This window comes from Panthera onca, chromosome B3 (genome assembly GCF_046562875.1).
Source record: "Panthera onca isolate mPanOnc1 chromosome B3, mPanOnc1 haplotype 2, whole genome shotgun sequence".
Classification (NCBI taxonomy): Eukaryota; Metazoa; Chordata; class Mammalia; order Carnivora; family Felidae; genus Panthera; species Panthera onca.
Genome location: NC_138344.1, coordinates 59865810 through 59890067, shown reverse-complemented (window position 1 = coordinate 59890067; position 24258 = coordinate 59865810). Strand labels below are relative to the sequence as shown.

The window sequence follows — 24258 nt, the reverse complement described above, 5'->3', positions numbered from 1 at the left end:
AACTGTTAGCAGAGATTTCTTCTGGGATGAGGAACTATAGGTGATTTTTCTTTTGTTTCTTTTCACCTTTCTGGTCTTTCCAAATTATCTAGAATGAGCACAAATGATTTTGAGTGGGACTGGCCCAGCCATCCCTGTGCTCTCAGAGGACAGCAGAGAAGTCCTGCTAGGTATCTCTGGCTGGTCCCCTGGTGGCACAGTCACTGTCTTCCCAGGCAGCCCTCCCCAGACTTCCCTCCAGCCTCCATCTGCAGGCTAAGACCATTTAAATGGAGAGACCTGGGGTCCTTAATTCCAGAGAGGCTGATTTAAGGGAATCATATTGGCCTTATTTTGTGACTGGGGACTTAAGGCAGGAGAGAGATAAGACAGGAAGAGCAGAGAGGGCCCAGCCAATGCAGCTGGCAGCCAGGCCAGGGGACCAGCCAGCAGCAATAAGTAGGTTCTTAGCACAGAAGAGAGAACACTGTTGATAAATTAAGAGGTCTTTATTGTCTCTTCCCAAGATGCACAGAGGTTCTAATAGTGCTTCATTCACCCCAAGCAGGCCAGGAACCGGACAGAGAAGGGGCAAAGATAACATTACACCTTCAGGAGCAGAAAAGGCCAAGGTGGGGCTGCCAGAGGGCTGGAAAGGTATCAGGAGTGGGGGTAAGGAAGGGGCTAGGGGATGAAGAGGGGAGCAGTAGGAAGGGTGCTGGGCTCAGGGAGAGACGGGAGGGGGTGGTTGGGAGAGTATGGGGCGGGGCGGGGCGGGGCTGAAGAAACCCTGGCTGCAGCAACAAAGATGTCCTTATAGCCCTTGATCTCCTTGATCTCATTGCTGCTGATGAGGACTTGCAGCTGGCGTGGTCCAGTTTTGATGGGGTAGAGGTCCAGTTGAATGTGGATGGTGTGTCCAGCCACCAGAGTCCCAATGCTGAAAGTCAAAAAGAGCCTGTTAGAGCCTTAAGTAACTGCTGGGATGGGTGATATAGTTACCCCTCTTGGAGTAAGCACCTCCCACCCCCCAACACCACCAAGGTCAACCTTCCCCAAGGAGGGTGGGAAAATGGGGGCGAGTAGGCACCATTCAGGAGACAAAGGACCGACCTATGACCCCACAAGTTACCCCTTGTCAGAGACCAGCATGAGACAGACGGTACTTACTTTTTGGATATCTGCCCATCAATGAGGCCACTTCCCTCCAGCACCATCATGCAGTTACTCAGAGCAGTCATTAGGGTATTGGTGAGGGTGATGTGGACTCTCAGTGCCTTGCCCACCTCGGCCCTTTTAGACACCTGTGAGGAGAGAAGACAGGGATATTGTGGGCAACTGGCCTCATTTCCACACTCCAGTTCAATACCCTCATTCCACTGTCCTTCTCTTCACCACCAGGGACTGCTTCCTTACTGCTAAACCACTGCAATTGGGAGAGAAGAATGTAAGCCGAAGAGTATTCAAGGTTAACAAATATCCTGACCTGTCTTAGAAAGTCACAATGCTTCAGGAAGCCACTGCCAATTGGGAATTGGCACCAAGTTGAAATCTATTTCCCTCCCCACCATCTAGTTCAGGATGGCAATTAGATTTCAACTAAAGTGCCAGCTCCAATCTGTTCATCATGGCTAATAGAAATGGCGTGTTGAAAAGGATCCTGAGGACAGATCCAGAGTCAGAGAGTTACGACTGACTAGTAGCGTCTGACACAGGCATGGGATAAGAAGTGGTGCTATATGCACCATCCATATGCTATCAGTGATATCTTTCTTTTTTTTCCATTTACTTATTTATTTTGAGAGAGAGAGGGACCACAAGCAGGGGAGGGGCAGAGAGAGAGAGGGAGAAAGAGAATCTCAAGCAGGCTCAGCACCATCAGTGCAGACCCTGATACAGGGCTCAAACTAATGAACCGCTAGATCACAACCTGAGCCCAAACCAAGAGTCAGATGCTTAACTGACGGAACCACCCAGGTACCCCTAGCACTATCCTTCTGAGGCCAATGTCACATGATATGGCAGAGCCAGGACCTGAGCCAGGTGTCCCAGACCCCAGCCAGGATCTTTCCCCCACGTTGTTCTGACAGTAGAAACACTCTTGAGTTTCCCCAGGTGTGTTCTGTGCATCCCACGTGAGGTCTGTGTCATAGGGCAGCATGGCCTTGGCCTGTGAGTGGGAGGCAGGGTCTCTATCCTACTCACTTCTCGAGCCCAGTGCCTAGTGCAGTGCCAACCAGGTGGTGGATATTTGATGAACGTATGTTGAACTAAAATGGGTCCTGACCACCCAGATCATACTCGAGGCATGTTCTGCCTCAAACAGAGAATTAAGAAAAAGTAAGAACCCATCCTGACTTCTCTAAAATTCAAATGAAAGAAACAAATCCCTTGTCCTCTAATGAGGGCATCAAAGTAGAACAGGCAAAAATGTCTTTGGGATCCTTCATACTCACACAAATCATCCCCAGTTCCCTTAACTGTGGGGACCAATTGATAGTCTACTCTGGTTCTGATGTGTTTGCATTGGATCTTGTTTGTAACCAGGGCTCTGGGTAATGGGGGCAGGGTCCTCGCCTCAGCACCAGGCTGTGATTCTGCCCACTGTTTGCCGCACCGTGGCCTGACAACACTCCCAGGTGAAAACTGTCAGGTGGTCACATGGTTTATGATGTGGAGCTACTCATTCTGGTTGGGGTGGAGTGTGCCACTAACAAATCCAGCAGGTGCAAAGCCAGGTTGGGATCAGGCAGTGGGCAAGTTCTTTAGAACAGGAGGGGAGATGGAGAAAGGAGGCTTTGAGGGAAGGAAAACCCTGGTGACGGGAGATGGGGAATATTTCTGCCCTCCATTTATCCTTCTTCCACCTGTAATGACCTTGCCAGCCACACAATCTTAGAACTCAAATATGAGGCTCCTTTCATGTGTCCTCCCTCTTACCTGTCAACCCTGTGTTATCTGCAGTCACCTTTGGAATTTCACTTGTGGTTTTTCTCAAATCCAGCTCCTCTACTCAATCTCCCAGCCATGCCTCTCCTGCCTCTCTGCCACTGCAAAGCTATCTCCCTACTTAAAATGCTTTCATCTCCATCTCATTTCTCTGGACAGTGTCTGCCTATGCATCCTCCACGAAATGTCACTTCCTCTGGGAAGACTTCCACTCTGCCCTGCACTTTGCACAGAGGACAAGACAACACCATACTGTGCTTTAATCATCTATTTGGTGTCTGAAGCAGCGACTGTATCTCATTCACTGCTGTAGCCCCAGCCCCTGGGTCGGGTGAGTCAAAGGGCTTCCGGGCTCCATCTCTGTCCAAGACACCTTACCTCAATAGATAAATTGGGAGGTTCCAGAGAGATATCTTTTAGGACCAGCATGGACCTCCCCATATCCTCCACCTTGGCAATGCCAGACACACGGATCAGCTTCTCATCTGTCAGCTTGTTTCTATAATTGTCGTAGGGTAGCAAGAGCGGCCACTGTATCTCTAAGCACAGACAAAAGACACCTTGAGTCTGGAAACAAAGACACACACACACACACACACACACACACACACACACACGGAAATTTGTATGTGTGAGAGACTATGTGTGTGAGTCTGTATGTGTGTGAAAGTATGTGTGCATAACAAAGAGAAAGATACAGTGTACTTAACCTATACCTACTGCCCCCAGAAGTCATTGCTATGTCTCACCTAGTGGGATAGTGTCAGACGTACAGCACATGGCATATGTGACCCCCTGCCAACAACAACTTCACTACCTGGCACATGTGTGTTGGGGTGCAGGGATCTCTGTGTAATCTGGCTGAACCATCCCAGCTTTGTTCATGACCCCACAGCTCCCATCCCTATAGGTGATTTTCCAGGCCTTGTTCATACTCACCCTCCTCAAAGTCCAGGTTCAAGTGCACTGTTTGCCTCCAGAGGGGCTCCCGGGTGCCACCCTGGTGCAGCAGGGCCTGTGCGCAGAAGTGCACCACCAGTCTGATGGGACCCCGGGGGTGGACTCTGTCTGGCACCCTCAGGGCATGCAGCTTCAGCAACAGGTCCTGGCCCCACTCAGGCGTCCTGGCCAGGTGAAGCTGCAGCTGGGCTGGCTGATCCTGAGACCCCCTGGACCCCAGCAGATCCAGGAAGGGTGAGGAGGCCCTTCCTGGGCCCAGCATTTTCCGGGAAGCCTTCATGAACACAGATCGCTCCTCAGGGGATCCTGGCAGAAAGGAGAGCCAGGAAAGACCTCAGTGAGGAGGGGTTGAGAGGACCAGTGGCCTTCTTTGGGAAACAAGCCACCCAGAAACTTCCAGCTCCCTTCCCAAAGGGAAGCTACATAAGGAGACAATACAGCTACATAAGGAGACAATAGCTACACGTAAGGAGCCACATAAGGAGACAATACAGCATCGTGGCTGAGAACAGGGGATTGGTATATTGCTTGGTGCTGCATTCAAATCTTGCTCAGCTAGGTGTCCCTTAATCCCTTGGTGCTCAATTCTTTCATTTATAACCCAGATATATCTCCTTGCCTCATAGAGTTGCCAAAAATTTGAGTTAAATGAGTTGCTGAATATAAGTACCCAGTACTGTTCTTTGTCATCAGTATTGTCACCATCATCACTGCCATCATCATCATCAAAGCCAAAGGCTTTCCCCCCTCCCCCACCGCATCAACATCCTCACTTCTAAAATACATGCTCAAGAGACTCTTAAAAACTGAGAACAAACTGAGGGTTGATGGGGGGGTGGGAGGGAGGGGAGGGTGGGTGATGGGTATTGAGGAGGGCACCTTTTGGGATGAGCACTGGGTGTTGTATGGAAACTAATTTGACAATAAATTTCATATATTGAAGAAAAAAATAAAATAAAATAAAAGGTAAAAAAAATAAAATACATGCTCAAATCTTTTAAGTGGGTCTTCATCTCTTGCTCTTGGGGTCTACTCAACATTCAGGTTGAACTCCAACTCATCCCAAATTGTGGACTTCTCTAGTAAAGTTACTGTGCACCAGAGGCATTGCTCCAAGTGCTTTCTCTGTATACTCAGCTGCCCTCACAATAGCCCTCTGAGGTATCATTAACCCATTTTACAGGTGAGGAGGTGGAGGCACAGGGATGTTAAGAACACATCCAGGCTTATACCACTAGAACATAGCAGTACCAACATAGCAGCATTGTTGGTACTCAGGCAGCCTGATGCCACCCTGGCCTTCTCCACAGGGACATCTACTCCCTTCCACAGGCCAGGTGTCCTTCCTTTCCCTCCTTAAGTGTCCACCTCCCTCCTTGCTGCCACCCCCACTGCCATGATGTAAGGAGACCATGATATGACCCTAGGACAGAGTTGCCATAATAATAAAGAACATTCCATTTGAATTTCAGGTAAATTTGAATTTCAGATATATAATAATTTTTGTTTAAGTATATTACATGCTATATTTGGGACACACTTATACTAATGAAATATTTGCTTATCTGAACTGATCTGGAATTCAGATTTAACTGGGCACTCTCTGTTTTTATTTGCTCAGTCCAGCAGCCCTAGGCCCACATGGCCAGGAAAGCCCCTGGGAGTTTGCGATGAGGAGGAGGTGATCAGGTGGTGTTGGTTTTAACAGGCATGAGCCGTTCTCACTGGGAAGAACACAACAGACGTCATGTCCACCCACCCTGACACCCCAGGGCCCCAAGCACCTTCTGGATACTTGTAGGAGCTGGTAATGTTCTGTCGCTTAGCTGACCCTACCATCTTGGTGCTGATTTCCTTCCCAATGGAATGGGTATTATGGTCCAGGATTTCCTGGGCCTGACCATCTCTGAAGAGCCAAATGACTTCATCAGCATTCACCTCGGCGTACACAAATGGGGTGTCATAGGGCAGGTGAACCTCCCCTTCCCTGATGGCCTTCACAGAAGCAGGGCCGCAGCAGAATATCCCTGTGGAAGGAACAGAAGTTGAGGACAGCTGACAGCTGCTAGCATGTGCACTGGGCCGGCTGGTGGTGGCGAGGGCAGGTAAGGGGATGGGATAGAGAAAACCCTCACACACCGAGTGCTCTCAGGTTCCCACAAATTCATCCGATCCTCACAGCCACCTGTGGCATTTATCAGCTTCCCCACTTTGCAGGTGAGAAAACAAGGTCCTGCAAGTCATCTGGGTCACCCAGCTGAAGACAATGAAGTAAGAAAAAATACTACCCCTTTCTGGCCTCCTGCTCTTGTGATCAGTCCCCCTGCTCAGCCCCCCCCCCCCCCCCCCCCCACGGAGCCCAGATCCTTCCACAGTGGCCCTCACTCACCGCTGCTGGTTTGCTGGGGAGTGGGGTCCAGAACTTGCCACCCATTGTATCCTGGTGGGAGATCTTTCCGGATCATCCAGCACTCATTCCAGACATGGAAATTCCTGCAGAGAAGAGTAAGGAAATGAAGATTCACATTTTCCTGGATTTGTCAGGTATCAGACACTATATTGAGTGCTTTATATTGTTGTTTTTAAAATTTAAAATGTAATTGACATACTATATTGTATTATTTTCAGGTGTACAACATAGTGATTTAACATTTGTATAAATTATGAAGTGATCACCCATGAAAAATCTAGGTACTATATGGCACTGTACAAAGTTGTTATGTACTAATTATATCCCCCCCTTTTTTTACTCTTTATTTGGAAGTAATTTCAAGCTTACAGTAAAGTTGCAAGAATATTACAAAAAATACCCAGGGGTGCCTGGGTGGCTCAATCAGTTAAGCGTCAGACTTCAGTGCAGGTCATGATCTCACAGTTCATAAGTTCAAGCCCCGCACTGAGCTCTGTGCTGACAGCTCAGAGCCTGGAGTCTGCTTTGGATTCCGGGTCTCCCTCTCTCTCTGCCCCCCCTCCCCCGCTCATATCTCTGTCTCTCTTTCAAAAATAAATAAACATTTTTAAAAATTACAAAAAATACCCATATACCCAAGTTATCTATCGTTAACATTTCGCTTCATTTGCTTTATCATTGGCTTTCTTTCAGTATGGATTTGAAAATTATCAATACATTTTTCTTTTGTTTTTTTACTTCAGTGTGTATTTTCTAAGAATGGAGATCTTCCCTTACAGTTATCAACCCCACGCATTTCTTATTGATATAATATTTTATCTAATTTACTGTCTATATTTCAATTTTATCAATCGACCAAATATTGTCCTATTTATTTATTTTTTTAATTTACATCCAAGTTAGTATATAGTGCAACAATTATTTCAAGAATAATGCACCTCACCCATTTAGCCCATTCCACCTCCCACAACCCTTCCAGCAACCCTCTGTTTGTTCTACATATTTAATAGTCTCTTATGTTTTGTCCCCCTCCCTGTTTTTATATTATTTTTGCTTCCCTTTCCTTATGTTCATGTGTTTTGTATCTTAAAGTCCTCATATGAGTGAAGTCATATGATATTTGTCTTTCTCTGACTAATTTCACTTAGCATAATACCCTCCAGTTCCATCCGCGTAGTTGCAAATGGCAAGATTTCATTCTTTTTGATTGCTGAGTAATACTCCATTGTATATATATACCACATCTGCTTTATCCATTCATCCATCAATGGACATTTGGGCTCTTTCCATACTTTAGCTATTGTTGATAGTGCTGCTATAAACATTGGGGTGCATGAGCCCCTTCAAAACAGCATACCTGTATCCTTTGGATAAATACCTAGTAGTGCAATTGCTAGGTCATAGAGTAGTTCTATTTTTAATTTTTTGAGGAATCTCCATACTGTTTTCCAGAATGGCTGCACCAGTTTGCATTCCCACCAGGAGTGCAAAAGAGATCCTCTCTCTCTGCATCCTTGCCAACATCTGTTGTTGCCTGAGTTGTTAACGTTAGCCATTCTGACAGGTGTGAGGCGGTATCTCATTGTGCTTTTGATTTGTATTTCCCTGATGATGAGTGATGTTGAGCATTTTTTCATGTGTTGGTTGGCCATCTGGATGTCGAACTTCTTTGGAGAAGTGGCTATTCATGTCTTTTGCCCATTTCTTCACTGGATTATTTGTTTTTTGGGTGTTGAGTTTGATAAGTTCTCTATAGATTTTGGATACTAACCCTTTATCTGATATGTCATTTGCAAATATCTTCTCCCATTCCGTCAGTTGCCTTTTAGTTTTGCTGATTGTTTCCTTTGCTGTGCAGAAGCTTTTTATTTTGATGAGGTCCCAACAGTTCATTTTTGCTTTTGTTTCCCTTGCCTCTGGAGACATGTTGAGTAAAAATTTGCTGCAACCAAGGTCAAAGAGTTTCTTGCCTGCTTTCTCCTTGAGGATTTTGATGGTTTCCTGTCTTATATTTAGGTCTTTCATCCATTTTGAGTTTATTTTTGTGTATGGTGTAAGAAAGTGGTCCAGGTTCATTTTTCTGCATGTCACTGTCCAGTTTTCCCAGCACCACTTGCTGAAGAGACTGTTTTTATTCCATTGGATATTCTTTCCTGCTTTGTCAAAGATTAGTTGGCCATACATTTGTGGGTCCATATGTGGGTTCCCTATTGTGTTTCATTGATCTGAGTGTCTGTTTTTGTGTCAGTACCATACTGTCTTGATGATTATGGCTTTGTAATGCAGCTTGAAGTCCGGGATTGTGATGCCTCTAGCTTTGGTTTTCTTTTTCAAGATTGCTTTGGCTATTTGGGGTCTTTTCTGGTTGCATACAAATTTTAGGATTGTTTGTTTTAGCTCTGTAAAGAATGCTGGTATTTTGATAGGGATTGCATTGAGTATGTAGATTGCTTTGGGTAGTATTGACATTTTAAAAATATTTGTTCTTCCTATCCAGGAGCATGGAATCTTTTTCCATTTTTTTTTTTGTGTGTGTGTCTTCAATTTCTTTCATAAGCTTTCTATAGTTTTCAGTGTATAGATTTTTCACCTCTTTGGTTAGGTTTATTCCTAAGTATTTTATGGGTTTGGGTGCAATTTTAAATGGGATCAATTCCTTGATTTCTCCTTCTGTTGCTTCATTGTTGGTGTATGGGAATGCAACCAATTTCTGTGCATTGATTTTATATCCTGTGACTTTGCTGAATTCATGGATCAGTTCTAGCAGGTTTTTGGTGGAATTTTTTTGATTTTCCATATAGAGTATCATGTCATCTGCAAAGAGTGAAAGTTTGACCTCTTCCTGACTGATTTGGATGCCTTTTATTCCTTTGTGTTGTCTGATTGCTGAGGCTAGGACTTCCAATATTATGTTGAATAATAGTGGTGAGAGTGGACATCCCTGTCTTGTTCCTGACCTTAGGGGGAAAGCTCTCAGTTTTTCCCCATTGAGGATGGTATTAGCATTGGGTCTTTCATATATGGATTTTATGATCTTGAGGTATGATCCTTCTATCCCTACTTTCTTGAGGGTTTTTATCAAGAAAGGATGCTGTATTTTGTCAAATGCTTTCTCTGCATCTACTGAGAGGATCATGTGGTTCTTGTCCTTTCTTTTATTGATGTGATGAATCACATTGATTGTTTTGTGGATATTGAACCAACCCTGCATCCCAGGTATAAATCCCACTTGGTCGTGGTGAATAATTTTTTTCATGTATTGCTGGATCCAGTTGGCTAGTATCTTGTTGAGGATTTTTGTGTCCATGTTCATTAGGGAAATTGGTCTATAGTTCTCCTTTTTAGTTAGGTCTTTGTCTGGTTTTGGAAACAAGGTAATGCTGGCTTCATAGAAAGAGTTTGGAAGTTTTCCTTCCATTTCTATTTTTTGGAACAGCTTCAAGAGAATAGGCATTAACTCTTTAAATGTTTGGTAGAATTCGAATAGTGTCCTTTATTACATTCTTTACCACCCAGTCTAGGATCACACATTGCATTTAGCTGTCCTGTCTCCTTTGTCTACCTTGATCTGGAGCAGTTTCTCAGCCTTTGTTTTATTACATTGAAATTTTGAATTCAGTATTTATTTGCCAGAGCTATATTCATTTTGAGCTTATCTGAGGCTTTCTCATAATTAGATTCAGGTTATGCATTCACACACCGAACGCTACATAAGTGATATAGCCTTCTCAGATACACCACTGCTGATTGAATCAGGGGTTCTTCAGCCCTTTAGGAGCTCAGAGCGGGAGGGGCTCCAAGGATTGCCACTAGCTCTCACACAACCCAAAGATCTGACCTGGAAACTGGCTGGAAAAGGAAAAACATGACACCAGATTTACAGTACAGCAGAGGAGAAGGGAGCCAGGGGAAGAGATCGGAGATCCAGAAATAAAGGCACACACACACACACACACACACAGAGAGAGAGAGAGAGAGAGAGAGGGAGTGAGGTGGATAGAGGAGGAAACAGGAGAGACTGAGGAAGTGGACAAAAGCAGCAAGTGTAGGCTTTGCCCGGAGGAGAAACAGAGAATGGCACAAACAGATGGCTCAAAGAAGGAAGAGTCATGTAAGATGCATAAAGATTTTGAAGTTAGTGTTCACAGAACACAAAATCAATTTTTTTGGTTGTGGGCTTCAGAATGTTATCCCATAGTCTTATATTTCTGAAGGGAGTTTAGTGTGATGATGTAATTAGCCAGAACAGTCTCCTAGGTTAGGGAATTGCTCTCTGGGCACCAGCAACAAGATAAAGGATGATATTGCCTCAAAACTAGAGAGAACCAGGTCAGAGCTTCCTTACCCTTCCTGACATGGAGAGAGATGTGTTTGAGATGGTGTCCCTTACCATATTTTGTCTCGCTTCTGAGTAGGCAGCATCTCTGCATTTTGGTCATAGTAGGTGTCGACGGTCAAGTTCCTGTCCATGTTGTGTGCAGAACGAAAATTGGAAACCACACGGGTTGGAACACCTAAACATCTCATTACTAAAGAGAAAGAAAACATGGAGAATCACTGAGTTCATTTCAAGCAGAATCGTTAGCTCCCCATGCATGCTTTCTAACTTTTAAGCTGGAGGAGAGAAAGAAGGCCAAGATTCTTGCAGATCCATACTTGTAAGTCCTTTATTCTCAAAGCACTGCACCCAGGCCCAGAACCCTGCTGCCTACCTGCCCCATTGATGGTCTCCATCCCACTGGGAAAAAGAAATCGTTTGAAGGTTACTTAAAACAACAATAAGCAACTCAATTTATTATTTAGCGCTTTTTCCATTCAGCAGCTTTCCAGATTAAAAACAGAGAACCTAAAACATTTGCTAATTTGAAAGAAAATAAAAAACTTCAGGCCTTGTGGCCTGTTTTAGAAGAGAAGCTGTGTGGCTTAACTTCTCTGGGCCTTAATCTCCTTGTGTGTAACAAAATAAGGAATTGAAACAGATGATTTTCAATTCTGAAATTCTGAATCTGTAATTCTACTGAAATACAAGGATTTGGAGGAGGTAAGAAAGAAATCAGAGAAAGGATAGAAGGGCAAGATAGACATAGAAGTAATTGGAAGACATCAGAGACAGAGGGGAACTTGCTTGTACAATGAGGCAATAGCCATCTTTGATAAGGCAACAGCATCCTCTTGTGGCATCTCAGGATAGTACTACAAAGGCTTTTTAATGCTGAGTAAAGATCTTTTTCTTTTCTTTTTTTTAATGTTTTATTTATCTTTGAGAGAGCTCAAGCTGAGGAGGGGCAGAGAGAGAGGGAGACAGGATCTGAAGCGGGCTCTGTGCTGATAGCAGCAAACCCAATGCAAGGCTTGAACTCATGAACCTTGAGATCATGCCCTGAGAGCCCAAGTTGGACGCTCAACCTACTGAGCCACCCAGGTGCCCCCAAAACTGAGTTAAGATCTTAAGATTTCACTTAAGTAGTTAAGATCTACTCACACAAAGCAGATATTACATCACCTACACCATCACCACACCCAAGCGTAAGCGCGCGCGCACACACACACACACACACACACACACACACACACACACCTTCCCAAGGCCAAGTAAAATCAAGCCAAGAGCCAGATGTGACCTTTGGAACATAGGTCTCCACCTCAGCCAGCAATGCGAGGAGTTCAGACAAGTTTATCCTATCCCTCTCCAGCTCAGGACCAGCAGTGGGTGCCTCCTGAGGCTGCTGGGAGGATTATAGTGCTTTGAAAAGTATGAGGACTATTGAGATTGACCAATCTTTTTGTTACAATTGATTCAAGAGTCCCAAAGGGAGCCAGCCATGTGCTCACAGTCACTTCTCTACTCCCAGCACATCTCCTGAGCTTTTCATAACCTCTCTGCAGGGGTGACAGCTAGACCAGGACTGCAAGTGGCCAGAGGCTGTGTGGTGGGAGCAGCTGTCCCCTTCCTCAATGGCCCCAGAACTTTAGGGCCTGGGAGTGGGGAGAGGCTTCAAGACGGAGTAAGGATGCAGACCTAGACCTTCTCCCTCTCATCCCAGGGCCTAAGGGCCCAAGCTCTCCTCTACAACACCTGCCTAACCAGGGACTTCCTAGCCCAAGACAAATGTGGCCATATTAAATGCTGGTGCTGTGCTGAGCATTTTCCAGGGAAAATGAATGAGCAAAGTGAGGTCACTCTGTTTGAATACTCAGATTTAAACATCTCGTCTATCTGTAGCACCTGTACATATCTGCCAAGCTATGCTGCCCCTCTCAGAAAAATCTAGAACTTTGTCTTTAGCCCCTGTCTCTGTCTTCTCTGTTCTTTGCTCCCTCACCCTCCAATTCAGAGTCAGCCCATTCACTCAGCAAACACTGAGCATCACAACACAACAGGTAGCATGTGTAAGGTACTCCTGCCTTGCATGGGGCAAGACAGGCAGACACCTCAGTATTCTGTCTTTCCCTCATCCTCACAGATAATCCGATCAACACCTTTGCACTAAATCATAAATAAATGGTAATGCAAAAAACACTGATGCTCCATGTGGGTAGTTAGCAAAGTAGCAAATCTCCTATTGTAACTCCTCAAGAAACTCTCCAAGAAGTATTTGGGAGCCGCCAGCTCTGCCTACAGGTGGGATCAGACTTTCCCAGACCATTTGCTTGTACTTCAAGCTTCCCCCAGCTGTCCCTGACTCCAGGCTCACCAGGAGCTGAGAAACCTGAGCAGTGGCAGAGAGAAGCTGCCTTTGCTTCCACTTTGGGGCCACACTCTTCTTTATCCAAGTGACTATTTTAATAGTCTAACTGCCATCAAGGAGACTGCAGAGTGATTGTGACGGGTCAACCTCCCTCCTAGGAAAATATGCAGGAGTCCCCAAGAGTATGGAGTGTGCTGGGTGAGAGTCCCCGTGTGCACCATCTCTTAGCTGTGGGGCTATGGTCAGGCCACAGTTAACTTATGTGAAAATGGAGATAACCAGAGCCCGACTTCAAAGGGTCATCACAAAAATTAAATGAATGCTTCTGCATCCCCATCTCTCCCTCACTCACCTGTGCACATCACAGCTGCAAAGACCCAGCACTGTCCATACTTCACAGGCTGCCTGCCCCTGGCTAACCACTGCCGCAGGATGGCTACGCTGCCATTCCACTCCAGCGGGCTGACCCCCCTGGAGTAGTCCTCTCCCCAGTTTCCCTGCAGCACACCGTTGTCATCGTTGCTGTTGATCTGCAAAGAACAGACAGGCGGGTCCCCACAGTGCCCTAGGGAAGCTCAGATTGTCCTCAGACAGGGCCGGGAGAGCTTCTGTTCTTACCATGGCACTCACCACCCTGCAGACGTACACAGGGTCATTCCGCTGGGAGTAGTCTTTGGATGGGTTCTCTAAGAAGTACAGGCTCTTGTTCAAGATCTCAAAGCAGATATCTATGATGTCCTCTTCAAACTTCCAAGTGATTTCAAGGGAGAGAAAAGAGAAGAGCGTCCTAAAACTTCAAGTCAATAACACAGGCTTTGAGGGATGGTGTGTATGTGCTGGAGATGAGGATGGGGTTAAATATAAGACAAGGTCCTGCCTTCAAAGAGCTTATAAGTCAAATTGGGAGTGTATGAGATTCAGAATTCTGGAAAATGAACCTGAGTGGCTCTAATGGAAAATGCAGACAGAATTTGGAGGTGAGGGATCCCTGTTGACAAGAGATCAGAGAAGGCCATTAGCACCAGTAGGCTTGGAAGGGCCAGGTAGACAGGAAGAGAGCAGGGTGGGGATGTTCACCTGAGGTCTTTGAGTATGGTGCTGCCCAGGACAGGGGCTTAGAGGTTCTCTTTTCTGGAGGACATGAGGGAGTAGGAAAGACCAGATGGATAAAAACAGGGCAGCTGTGAAAGGTGAGGGAGAAGAGTATGGGAGCCTTGAAATCAAGTAGAGGAGTTCAGCTGTAGCTGGGAACCCAGGAGAAGCCAGTGTAGGTTCATGACATAAGTTTATAACATATACTTGATACATATGCCTATGTGAAGTATGGAGAATGCTGGGTCTTTGCAGCTGTGATGTGCACAGGTGAGTGAGGGAGAGGTGGGGATGCAGACATATGTCTCCGTTTCAAAAAATCACACAAATTGTCACAGTTGGAGCACACAGTCTCCCCACTCCCTCCCCACCACCCTCCTGGTGAGTGTGGATGGGGCTGAGATGTCAGTGGGAGGAAAGCAGAAAGTATACTAGTCATATGTACTGGTTGAAAGTGGAAAAGTTGCCCAGAGCCAAAGGTCCTGCCATTTGTACACTGACAGGATATTTGATGTTATTAAAGAATTGTGGTCTATTTTTTCAGTTATGATAATATTCACTTTTTCAGGAAGAGTTTTTATCTTTTAGAGCTATAATCAAAGTATTACTCTATTAAATGATATGGTATCTATAAATTCCTTTCAAAACTTCCAGTGATGAGTTTGGAGGGATGGGGACAGTACAGACCAGGGACAGGCAAACTTTTTCTGTAAAGGACCAGATAGTAAGTATTTTAGCTTTTGCAGGCTGTGGGGTCTCTGTCTCAGCTACACAACTCTACCACTGTAGCATTAACACAGCCACAGGTGATACTTAAGTGAATGAGCATGGCTGTGTTCCCGTAAAACGTCATTTATGGACACCACAGCTTGAACTTCATATAATTTGCATATCACAAAAAAATTTTTAGTTCTTTTTCAACAACTTAAAAACACAAAAACCATTTTAACTCATGAACCACACAAGAACAGTCAGTGGACTCTAGTTTGCAAACCCCTGGTATAGATGGAATAAGATTCACCATAAATTGCTCATTACTGGAGCTGAGAGACAGGTTCATTTTAGTATCCTGTCTACTTGGATAATGTTTTAAGTTTTTTATATAAAATATTAAAAACTTGAAAGATATCTCCCCTTCCTTCCTTTCCCCTCTTACTGGTTGGGAAATTGGCCCCACACCACACACTGTGACATTTGTTAGTGGCCTTTTGTGAGCTAATAGAGTTGATTAAGAACCAGCATAAGGAGACCTGCCCCAGGCCCCGTTTCTGGTGACAGTATTACCTGCCCATAGTTCCAGGGCCAGGAGGTGATGAATCTTTCATGACCCTTGTAAACAAAGCCATAGTCCATCATGATATACTCCTGCAATAGTATTTCACTTGGCAGGTAGACATCATCCTCTGAGTGGTTAAGAGTAGGAGAGGGGGCAAAAGACAAACAGAGAAATAAAAAATAATAATAATAAAATAAAATAAAACAAAATAAAATAAAATACAGTAATGACAGTGTCTTGCTGGATAATAGGGGAAGGAATGGGTTGGTGGCAATAGAAATGGAAACTGGACCCCTTAAAAGTCTATAATGCTCTTCTAGAGGCCAGTGATATAATCTGTACTTTAAAACATAATGATTATCATTTCCTGATTGTAAAAGTGGAAAGCCTATTGTAGAGACTTGGAAAATATGGATGACGGAATGCAGATAATGAAAATCACTCATTCTCACACCTCACAGACACCCACCACTACAGTTTGGTATATTCCTGCCACTCTTTCTGTCCACGTACATGTAATACAATTAAGATCACACTGTGTTCCGTTTCCTAATCTCTTTCACTGCACATCACACCACAAGCATTTTCATCATGCCATTAAAATTCTTTTTTTAAAGATGGTTTTCAGTGAGCACGTGGTATGGCATAGATAAGCAGCTTTTATCTTCTGGGCTTTCTCAGAAGAACCTCCCTGAGCCTTCCTAGTGGATCAGGTTGTCATTACAGCCTGTGAAGCAGTTGTACCTGCATTCCAAGGGTTAAAAAGCAGGATGAAAGTTCCCAATGGGTGAGTCACACTGTGACCCTGGCCCTGAGAGATCTCTATCTTCAGAGTGTAGGGACCAACGACTGCATTGGATGGTGTAAAAAGGGAGACAAAGAGTGAGTTGGTGTCAATGGTGAAGTTAGAAGCACTCCAGACATTCCCTTGTCGAGCCTGGGTAAGGGAGAAGGTGGCTCGGGTTCCCAGCAATTCCGTGGGCGCTGGTCCTGTGTGAGAGACAAATGACCCCTCAGTGAGGTTTAAAATCTATGTGACATGATTCCAGGGGGCTAGGAGGACCCTCACCTTCTTCCACCACTGGCTAATCCTTTTGGTTTAAGGCTTTTATTGCCACTGGATGTCTTTGGGCAAGCCACTGAAGATCTGTGGGCCTCAGGTATTTTTATCTGTAAAATGGGATCATCATAGTACCTGAAAGCTAAAACTCCTGTCATGGGGATTAAATTATATAATATATATGAAGTTTCAGCACAGTGCCTATTGTGCATTTAAAAATTGGCTGTTATCAGGGTGCCTGGGTGGCCCAGTTGGATAAACATCTGACTCTTGATCTCAGCTCAGGTCATGATCTCACAGAGCCCCACATCAGGCTCTGCACAGAGCCTACTTGGGATTCTGTCTCTCCTTCTCTCTGCCCCTCGCCAGCTTGTGTTCTTTCTCTATCAAAGTAAATAAACTTAAAAAAAAATGGCTGTTATCATCACAGTTTCAATTTGCTGAGTTGGCCAAATCTTTCTTTAATGTCACTTATCAGGTGAGCACTTAGAGGGTCCTGGGGATCCCAGGAAGAGGGAGGGGAGGGAGCACTCAAGAAGGGGAGGTGGGAGCCCTACAGGTGAATTTTGCCTTAGGGCAGGGTGAACTCACCAGTCTCAGCCACAAAGGTGAGGTAGTCTGTCCCAAAGTGGAAGGGTCGGCTGAAATGTAGTTGGAGCAGAAAGGACTGGCCCCGGCGTACAACAAGCCGCTTCAGGCCCATCTCCTGCGTGTGATGCTCCTGGTTGTTTCTTGGGCTCTGCAAGTCCACAGACCTGAACTTCAAGGCTGCCACTGGAGGGGTATCAGGAGAGGAGACAGGTCACTGCCCAGCTGTGGCTCCCCACGTTCAACATCCCCCAACACTTCTCAATCATTTCTGCGGCACCTGGCTCTGACTTCGGTAGGATTACTGTCTACACCTGAGCCCTTCTGCCACCTCTGCCTGCTAGTTTTCACAACTTAGCCTTGGCAGTTTAGCAGGCCCCAACCCTGGAGTGGGAAGATTGTGATCCTGGTGACTCTGCACCTGGACCCAGAGCTATAGGGCTCAAAACTGAGGGCCCCAGGGGGCACCTGGGTGGCTCATTAGGTTAAGCGTCCGACTTCAGCTCAGGTCATACTCTCAACATTTGTGAGTTCAAGCCCTGCCTCAGGCTCTGTGCTGACTAGCTCAGAGCCTAGAGCCTGCTTCAGATTCTGTGTCTCTCTGCCCCTCCCTCACTGGCACTCTGTCTCTCACCCTCTCAAAAATAACTAAACATTAAAAAAAAACACAAACAAACAAAATTAGGGTCCCAGGAAGAGAAATGTTTCCAGATAATTGACACTTAATCTATGAAGTGCCACCACATACTATTAACCACTTTTGTTGACAGTCTTTCCAAAAGTTACTCTATTATCATGCTGATAGAAGAAAGAACATATTAGAATTTTGTATGAATTAAGTCAGTAAGCTGACTAGAGGCTGTGACCTCAGCTACAGGCAAGTCCCTGCTTAAGATGCTGGGTAGGTAGCTTCTTTCTCACCTCTCAGCCATGCTCTGGGTGTATGAGGGCACTGACTCTTCCCAGTAAGCTACTGTGTGTGTACCTAGCGTACAGTTTAAAGACTCTCATAGCACAACTGGCCAGAGTGTGGGCTGTCACTACCTTAGCTCTGAGACCTTGAGCGAGTCACTTAATACCCAGAGACATCAGTGTCCTCAGCTGCAAAATAGAGACAGTGGTATTCCTACCCCATAGGGTCCGTGTGAGCATTGAGTGAAGATTCACAGGTAAAGGACTTCTGGTAGTGGCAGGTACGGAGTAAGCACTCAGTAATCATTAATTGCTCTTAGTGCTAGTAATGACACAGCCTCAGATTGTATTTGCTTTGTTATTTTTAAAATTTTTTTTAATGTTTATTTATTTTTGAGAGAGACAGAGACAGAAAGCGAGTGGGTTGGGACAGAGAGGGAGACGAATCTGAAACAGGCTCCAGGCTCTGAGTTGTCAGCACAGAGCCCAACGCAGGGCTCGAACTCACGAGCTGCGAGATCATGACCTGAGCTGAAGTCGGACGCTCAACCGACTGAGCCAACCCAGGTGCCCCGCTTTGTTATTTTTTTTTTTTTTAAATTTGATGTGTATTTATTTTTATTTTTGAGAGAGAGAGAATGAGAGAGAGAGAGACAGCATGTGAGTGGGGGAGGGGCAAAGAGAGAGGGAGATGCACAATCCAAAGCAGGCTTCTGAGCTGTCAGTATAAAGTCCGACGCGGGGCTTGAACCCACGAACTGGGAGATCGTGACCTTAGCCAAAGTTGGACACTTAACCAACTGAGCCACCCAGGTGCCCCTGAGTCATTTTTGCTGGTGATATTTACTGCGCTTACTGTAAACAAAAATCCATTTGATCTTTTTCCCTAGTAGCACATCAGTTTATCTCAGTGGTTCTCCAGTGGAGAAATTCTGTCCCCTGAAGGACATGTAACAATGTCTGGATACATTTTTGGTTGTCACAACTTGGGGTAGAGGCCGGGGATGCTGCCAAACCGCATCCTAGAGGAAACACAAATTTTAGCACCTACCAGTTTTTGTGCCATTCACATTCTGAACTTCCACACTGATTCTTTATGTTTTTGCTAAATTAGTTCACTTTGATAGTTTTGGCCCATCTTTCCTACCTGGCTGGAATTCTTAAATCCTTGTTCTTTCACCCAAATGCTTTACGTTGCCATCTGGGGACTGCCTAAACAGTTTTCCAGGTCTTCATCCGAGACATTGCTAATAAGATGGTTCTAAGCATTAGGGCTTAAGTCAGACACCAATGGAGTATCATGTTGGAGTTTTCTTCCAGGTTAATGCTAAGTTATTAGGAAATACTCTTTAAGTATAGTTGTTCAACTAGCTGTGACTACATCTGATACTTCATCTGAGGAAATGGGATTAAGTGTTTAAAATTTTCCTTCACAGCCTAAAATCAAATCCAACTTTCATATTTGTATCTTTCCCACAACCTTGTTAAACATTTGACTAAAAACAGAATGTGCGTGATGGTCCCTTGATCCCCCTTCTTGTAACCATCTTTCATTGAGGCAGATTCAAAGATGAATCACTGGATCAAATAGTACAAAGTTTTCAAACCTCTTATTGTAACTTAGGCACTTAAATAATTATATTATTGCAACCAGAGAAGTCAGGATGAGATCTAACACGGATGCCTTTGAGTTACTTAGCAGCATTTTTTAAACATCAGGTCCAATCCATTAGTAGTTTGCAAAATCAATTCAGAGAAATGTGACCAATATTTTTTTAAAATAGAAAATATCACAATGTAGCACACATAAGGAGAGGAAGAATAATTTTATGTGTAACTGGGTCATGATGTAAACTGTGGGTCAGAGTCAAAAAGTTTGAAAGCAACTGGCCTAGATACTGATTGTATATTATCTTTTCCTGAGGGACCTGACATTTTCATACCAGGAACTACGGAGCCTCCAAAGGAAGCTTCTCCACCCCACGTGTAACCTCCGGTGGCCGTTCCACCCTGAAAGATCAGATACCCAAAAGAGGCAGTGAAGAGCACACAGAACTGCTTACGTCACTTCCACAAGAGAGAACAGGACTGGGGGCAGCCTTTTCCGGGCTGCTGTCCACAGCTAGAAGCATACTTCTAAGGACAGATCAATTCTCCCTTTACTCAGGCTGGGGTGGTTTGGGAAGGAAAGGGGAGGAGGAAGAAGAAAGATGCCTTCCTCTCCATGCCTAAGATTGCAGTGCGCAGAGAAAACTTATTGTCCATTGGAGATTGAGGTTTTCTTTTTTATTCCACTTAACACCATTATGCATTTGTCTCACTGAAGGCCTTTTCATGTCAGGAAGACAGTGACTTCAGAGAACAAGAGGGAGGTCCTTCAAGGGAGCAGGAAAAAAATTCAAAAACGAAAAGGATCAGGAAGAGGTTTAACAAGGCAGGAAATCAAGCAGAAGCAATTAGTAAAAATATGTCACCTCCCACAAGGCCTTCTTGCCTTGGCCATTGGCCCACCAGAGTTAATGACTTGAGCAAGAGGAGAGGAAGCCTTGGCCACATGGTTCCCGGTGCTTGACTAATACAAAGACAAGGAAGGATTAAAATATACCCCCATGTATTATCATCCTGAAAATGTGTGGGGGCAGATGGGGAGGACATTAAAACAGTCATCTGCCTATTATGAGTTCTGAAGCTCCTGCCATCTGAGACCAAAACCTGAGGCAGCCCTACTCTCACAGACAACTCCATCTCTCCACTTGGGTCTTAGCTCAGAGGTACCTGCTGCACAGGGGCTTTCTTCAGCCACTGAATGTGATGCCCCACCTCCCACCCTATCGCTCACCATCAGAACACCCTTTTTATTCTCTGCTGGGCACTTAATAGTATCTGGGATTATTTCCACAGAAGTAGAGACCTTGGCCATCTTCTTACTCCTGGATCCCCCACACCTAGGATGGAGCATGGTTCCTAATTGCTGCTGATAATGGTCGCTAATGTTCACTGAATACCTACTACCTTCCATGTACCATCCGAAGCATTTTATGTGTCTGAAATCATTTATGTTCTCACAACCACACTGTGATTGAGGTGTTAATAGTGTTGCCCACATGCAGGAAGGTACAGGGTAGAGCTGCGATTTGAACCCAGGTAGGTTGGCTCCAGAGCCTTCCCTCTTAATCTTCAAGGTTTCCTGCCTTCCCTAGGGAATGCTCTGAGATGTTTGCTGGTACAATGTGGGCAGCATGGGTAAAGTACTAGGAGAGTAGCCTCACAGGACAGCAGTGGGGCTGTGGCGGAAGAGAAGGAGAAAACCCTCTGTGGGCAGCAGGGCCAGGATGGGGAGTGGGGCTTGACTCAAGGCCAAGATGCTGTTGTTTGATCCACTACTAATGGGTATACCTACCCACAGTGGGAGGATAAAATGGTATACCTTTCTGAGGGCAACTCATCAATATTTATTATAAAAGAAAAGAGGGGTGCCTGGGTGGCTCAGTCGGTTGAGCATCCAACTTCAGCTCAGGTCATGACCTCACAGTTCGCAAGTTCGAGTCCCACATCGGGCTCTGTGCTGATGGCTCAGAGCCTGAAGCCTGCTTCTGATTCTGTGTGTGTCTCTCTCTCTGTCCCTTCCCCGCTCACACTCTGTCTCTCTCTCTTAAAAATAAATAAACATTTAAAAGAAAAGAAAGCCTTAAAACATAAATACATTTGAGGCACAAATTCCTCTTCTGGGAATTTTTCCTAAGAAAAAAATCATAATTTATGTTCAAAAATGTAAACATGAGGATGTTCAGTGCAACCTAAATATCCTATAGTAAGTGTTGGATACATAAACTTTATTCCTCTGATGTCAATATAACAAACAAAAAGAACAAAGAATACGGGGAAATAATTCATGAGGTATTAAAAAGTAACATAAAAATACTAAAACCCAGTATGTTACAGATTATCTGTAGGTGGTGATATTATGGGAAATTTTTCTTTCCTTTGAGTTTTTTGGTATTGTCACACTTTTGCTTTGAACATGTATTCCTTTTGTATCAAGGAAAAGTGTTACTTTGATTAGAGGCGGGTTTCTGAGCAGGAGTGGCACCATCAAAGCTGTAGTTGAGGATTAATCCAGCTATGGTATGTAGCACAGACAGAGGGAAAAAAGTCTAGGGAGGAAAGAGCAGTGAGACTCTGTCGCAATAACCCAGGTAAAAAAACTAAGAGGACCTAAACGAAAGTGTTGGCAAGAAGAAAAGAGGGACCGCCCTGTGTGTGCGAGGGACTGAAGCTCACGGTCATGTGGCAGGCTAATAAACACTTGAAACACCTTGACTTCCAGTGCTTCGCAAAGCTAGTTTGGGTTAAGACTGGGGCAGGTTAAAACAATCCACAGCCAGCAACATCCTAGGCAATCAGGCTACTGGCAAAGGACTGGAAAGCTCCAGACAGAGATGGCGAAGGGTAAATTATCCCAGGCACAGCCAGCAGTGAGAGCCAGCACCTGCCAGCAAATGTCAGGTGCACTTTGGCTCCTTCTCTTCTCCTGCTCTTGTCCCTGCACTTAGTCTAGCTTCTATGTCAGTGTCTTTTCTTTTCCCACTTCTCGTTATTGTCGGTTTGGGACTTTGATAAATACTTCATTCTTTTTCATTTCTTCCCTTTTAAAAAATGTAAAAGGATACATCTTTGTGAGAGCCCATGAAGATTCCTAAGCGATGAGATTACTGCAGAGTGTTTCTATGTTCCTTAGAATGTGCAAGAAGAAAAATATCTTATTATTTGAAGGTTCAAGTACAAATTTCTTCGTGAAGTGTTCACTGTCCTCCACAATGTGGTCCCAACTTATCTATCCAATTTTATCTCACGGTAGCCCATAAACTCTGCTTCATTCATGTTGTGGCCTCCAACCCTCTGGATGTAGGGATCTACATCCCCACTGTCTCGATTTTTCCAGTAAAACTCAGCATCCACTTCTCCACGAAATCCTCCCCAAGCATTTTGGAACATGGAGATATCCTAGCACCGGTAGCAATAGTTTTATAGCTGGGTAATATTTACTAAGTGTCTGTAAGCCCCAGGCTTTATATACATTGTGTCCTTCTATCCCTATAACTACCCAACAAGATGTTATTAACTCCATATTATAGGTGAGCTGACAGAGGATCAGTGAGATTAAGTTAACTAGGTAGGTGTCACCTATAATAAGTGGCAAAATTGTCGTTCAAACATAGACAGTTTGACTGCAGAGCCTAGCTTTTAACCTCTGGCTTGTGGTGACGGTCTGGAGGTTTTCACTTTTTTTTCCCCCCTCATAAGTGAATATCCTGCTCTATTCAAATGCATAAAGCTTCTAAGAGGAGCTGCTCTGGTGAAAGAGGTGGGGGAGGAGTCCCTCTGGCTTCTCTGTAGAGCCCTACCTGTCTAAAGAACACGATGAAAACCACATATTCATCCCAACCTCCTCATCCTAAAATGTCAGCAGGTGAGATCAGAACCGGTTTCAGGGTCCACCTGTGTCTCTCTCTTCTCTGCAATTTCTCAGACTCTGAACCCTTATTTGTCAGTTAATTATGTACCACTAAGTCCTTTCTTTGAAACATTATTTTTCTTTAATGATATCTACATGAGTAGCTGTGTTGTGTGATTGTTAACAGCTAGTACTCAGCAATTCAAATAGCTGCTGGCAGAAGAGAAGTGTTCCCAGAATGGCTACCCAGGTTAAATCATTAGGTCCTTTGCAGCAAATGTAACAAAGGATTAATATCCATAATATGTAAAAGTTGCTATAAATATTAAGAAGTCTTCAGAGAAATGCAATCTATAACAATAATGAGATCTTATCTTTGATCCATTCAAAAATATTTAAAAGAATAATAATAGTGTATTCTGTGAAGTTATATATGGAAGTGGACAGTCTCATACATTGATGGTGGGAATGTAAATTCATATAGACTTTTTGGAGGAAATTGATTGATACTAAAGAGTAGAAGAAAATGCCATCCCCAAATATGCCACTTTGGCATAGAGATTATTTTGAGCTGAAGGCACTTGAGAAGCAGATATAAGAAAAGCTCTCAGCACTTTCCCTATTTGCTTAAAAGCAGGACATAAATTTATAAATGTGTCCCTCCTGCCCTGTCTACCATAAAGGGCAGAAGTTCATCACCAGAGACAGCTCTAGACCCTCATCAGCCCAGAGATGGCACCAGAGAAATCTACGTAAGAAACTATTAACTGGCCTTTCTCTTCCACTAGTTTCCCCCCTATGTTTACCCTCCTACAATTTGCTGCCCTAGTGACTCAAAATCCATTTCCTTTGTCTTGTCACTTCTCTGTAACATGTGCACGTGTAAGT

The 24258-nt window shown here is 44.5% G+C and overlaps 1 protein-coding gene across 1 annotated transcript; it reads right to left on the bottom strand.

Annotated features, from left to right (window-relative positions):
- Positions 1–663: 663 nt before the first annotated feature.
- On the bottom strand, positions 664–22910 carry TGM7 (transglutaminase 7). Its single transcript, XM_081795818.1, has 16 exons — positions 22769–22910; positions 21185–21311; positions 20755–20860; positions 19859–19925; positions 17007–17213; positions 16100–16345; positions 15364–15482; positions 13606–13734; positions 13340–13517; positions 10689–10827; positions 6278–6381; positions 5673–5915; positions 3868–4194; positions 3307–3467; positions 1150–1283; positions 664–919 (listed from the first exon to the last, which is right to left on the bottom strand). The coding sequence occupies exons 1-16, from the start codon at positions 22908–22910 to the stop codon at positions 664–666; spliced, it is 2685 nt and encodes an 894-aa protein (XP_081651944.1).
- Positions 22911–24258: the final 1348 nt, after the last annotated feature.

What these genes read in the sequence shown, in the direction of transcription:
- TGM7 (XM_081795818.1), bottom strand. Translation starts at nt 22,910, where the DNA reads ATGTTCCAAAATGCTTGGGGAGGATTTCGTGGAGAAGTGGATGCTGAG. An exon ending in CAGAAGCGAGACAAAATATG is followed by an intron (nt 6,382 to 10,688) that starts GTAAGGGACACC and finishes TCTTCTCTGCAG; the next exon opens with GAATTTCCATGTCTGGAATG. An exon ending in CTCCTACAAGTATCCAGAAG is followed by an intron (nt 4,195 to 5,672) that starts GTGCTTGGGGCC and finishes CCTTTCTGCCAG; the next exon opens with GATCCCCTGAGGAGCGATCT.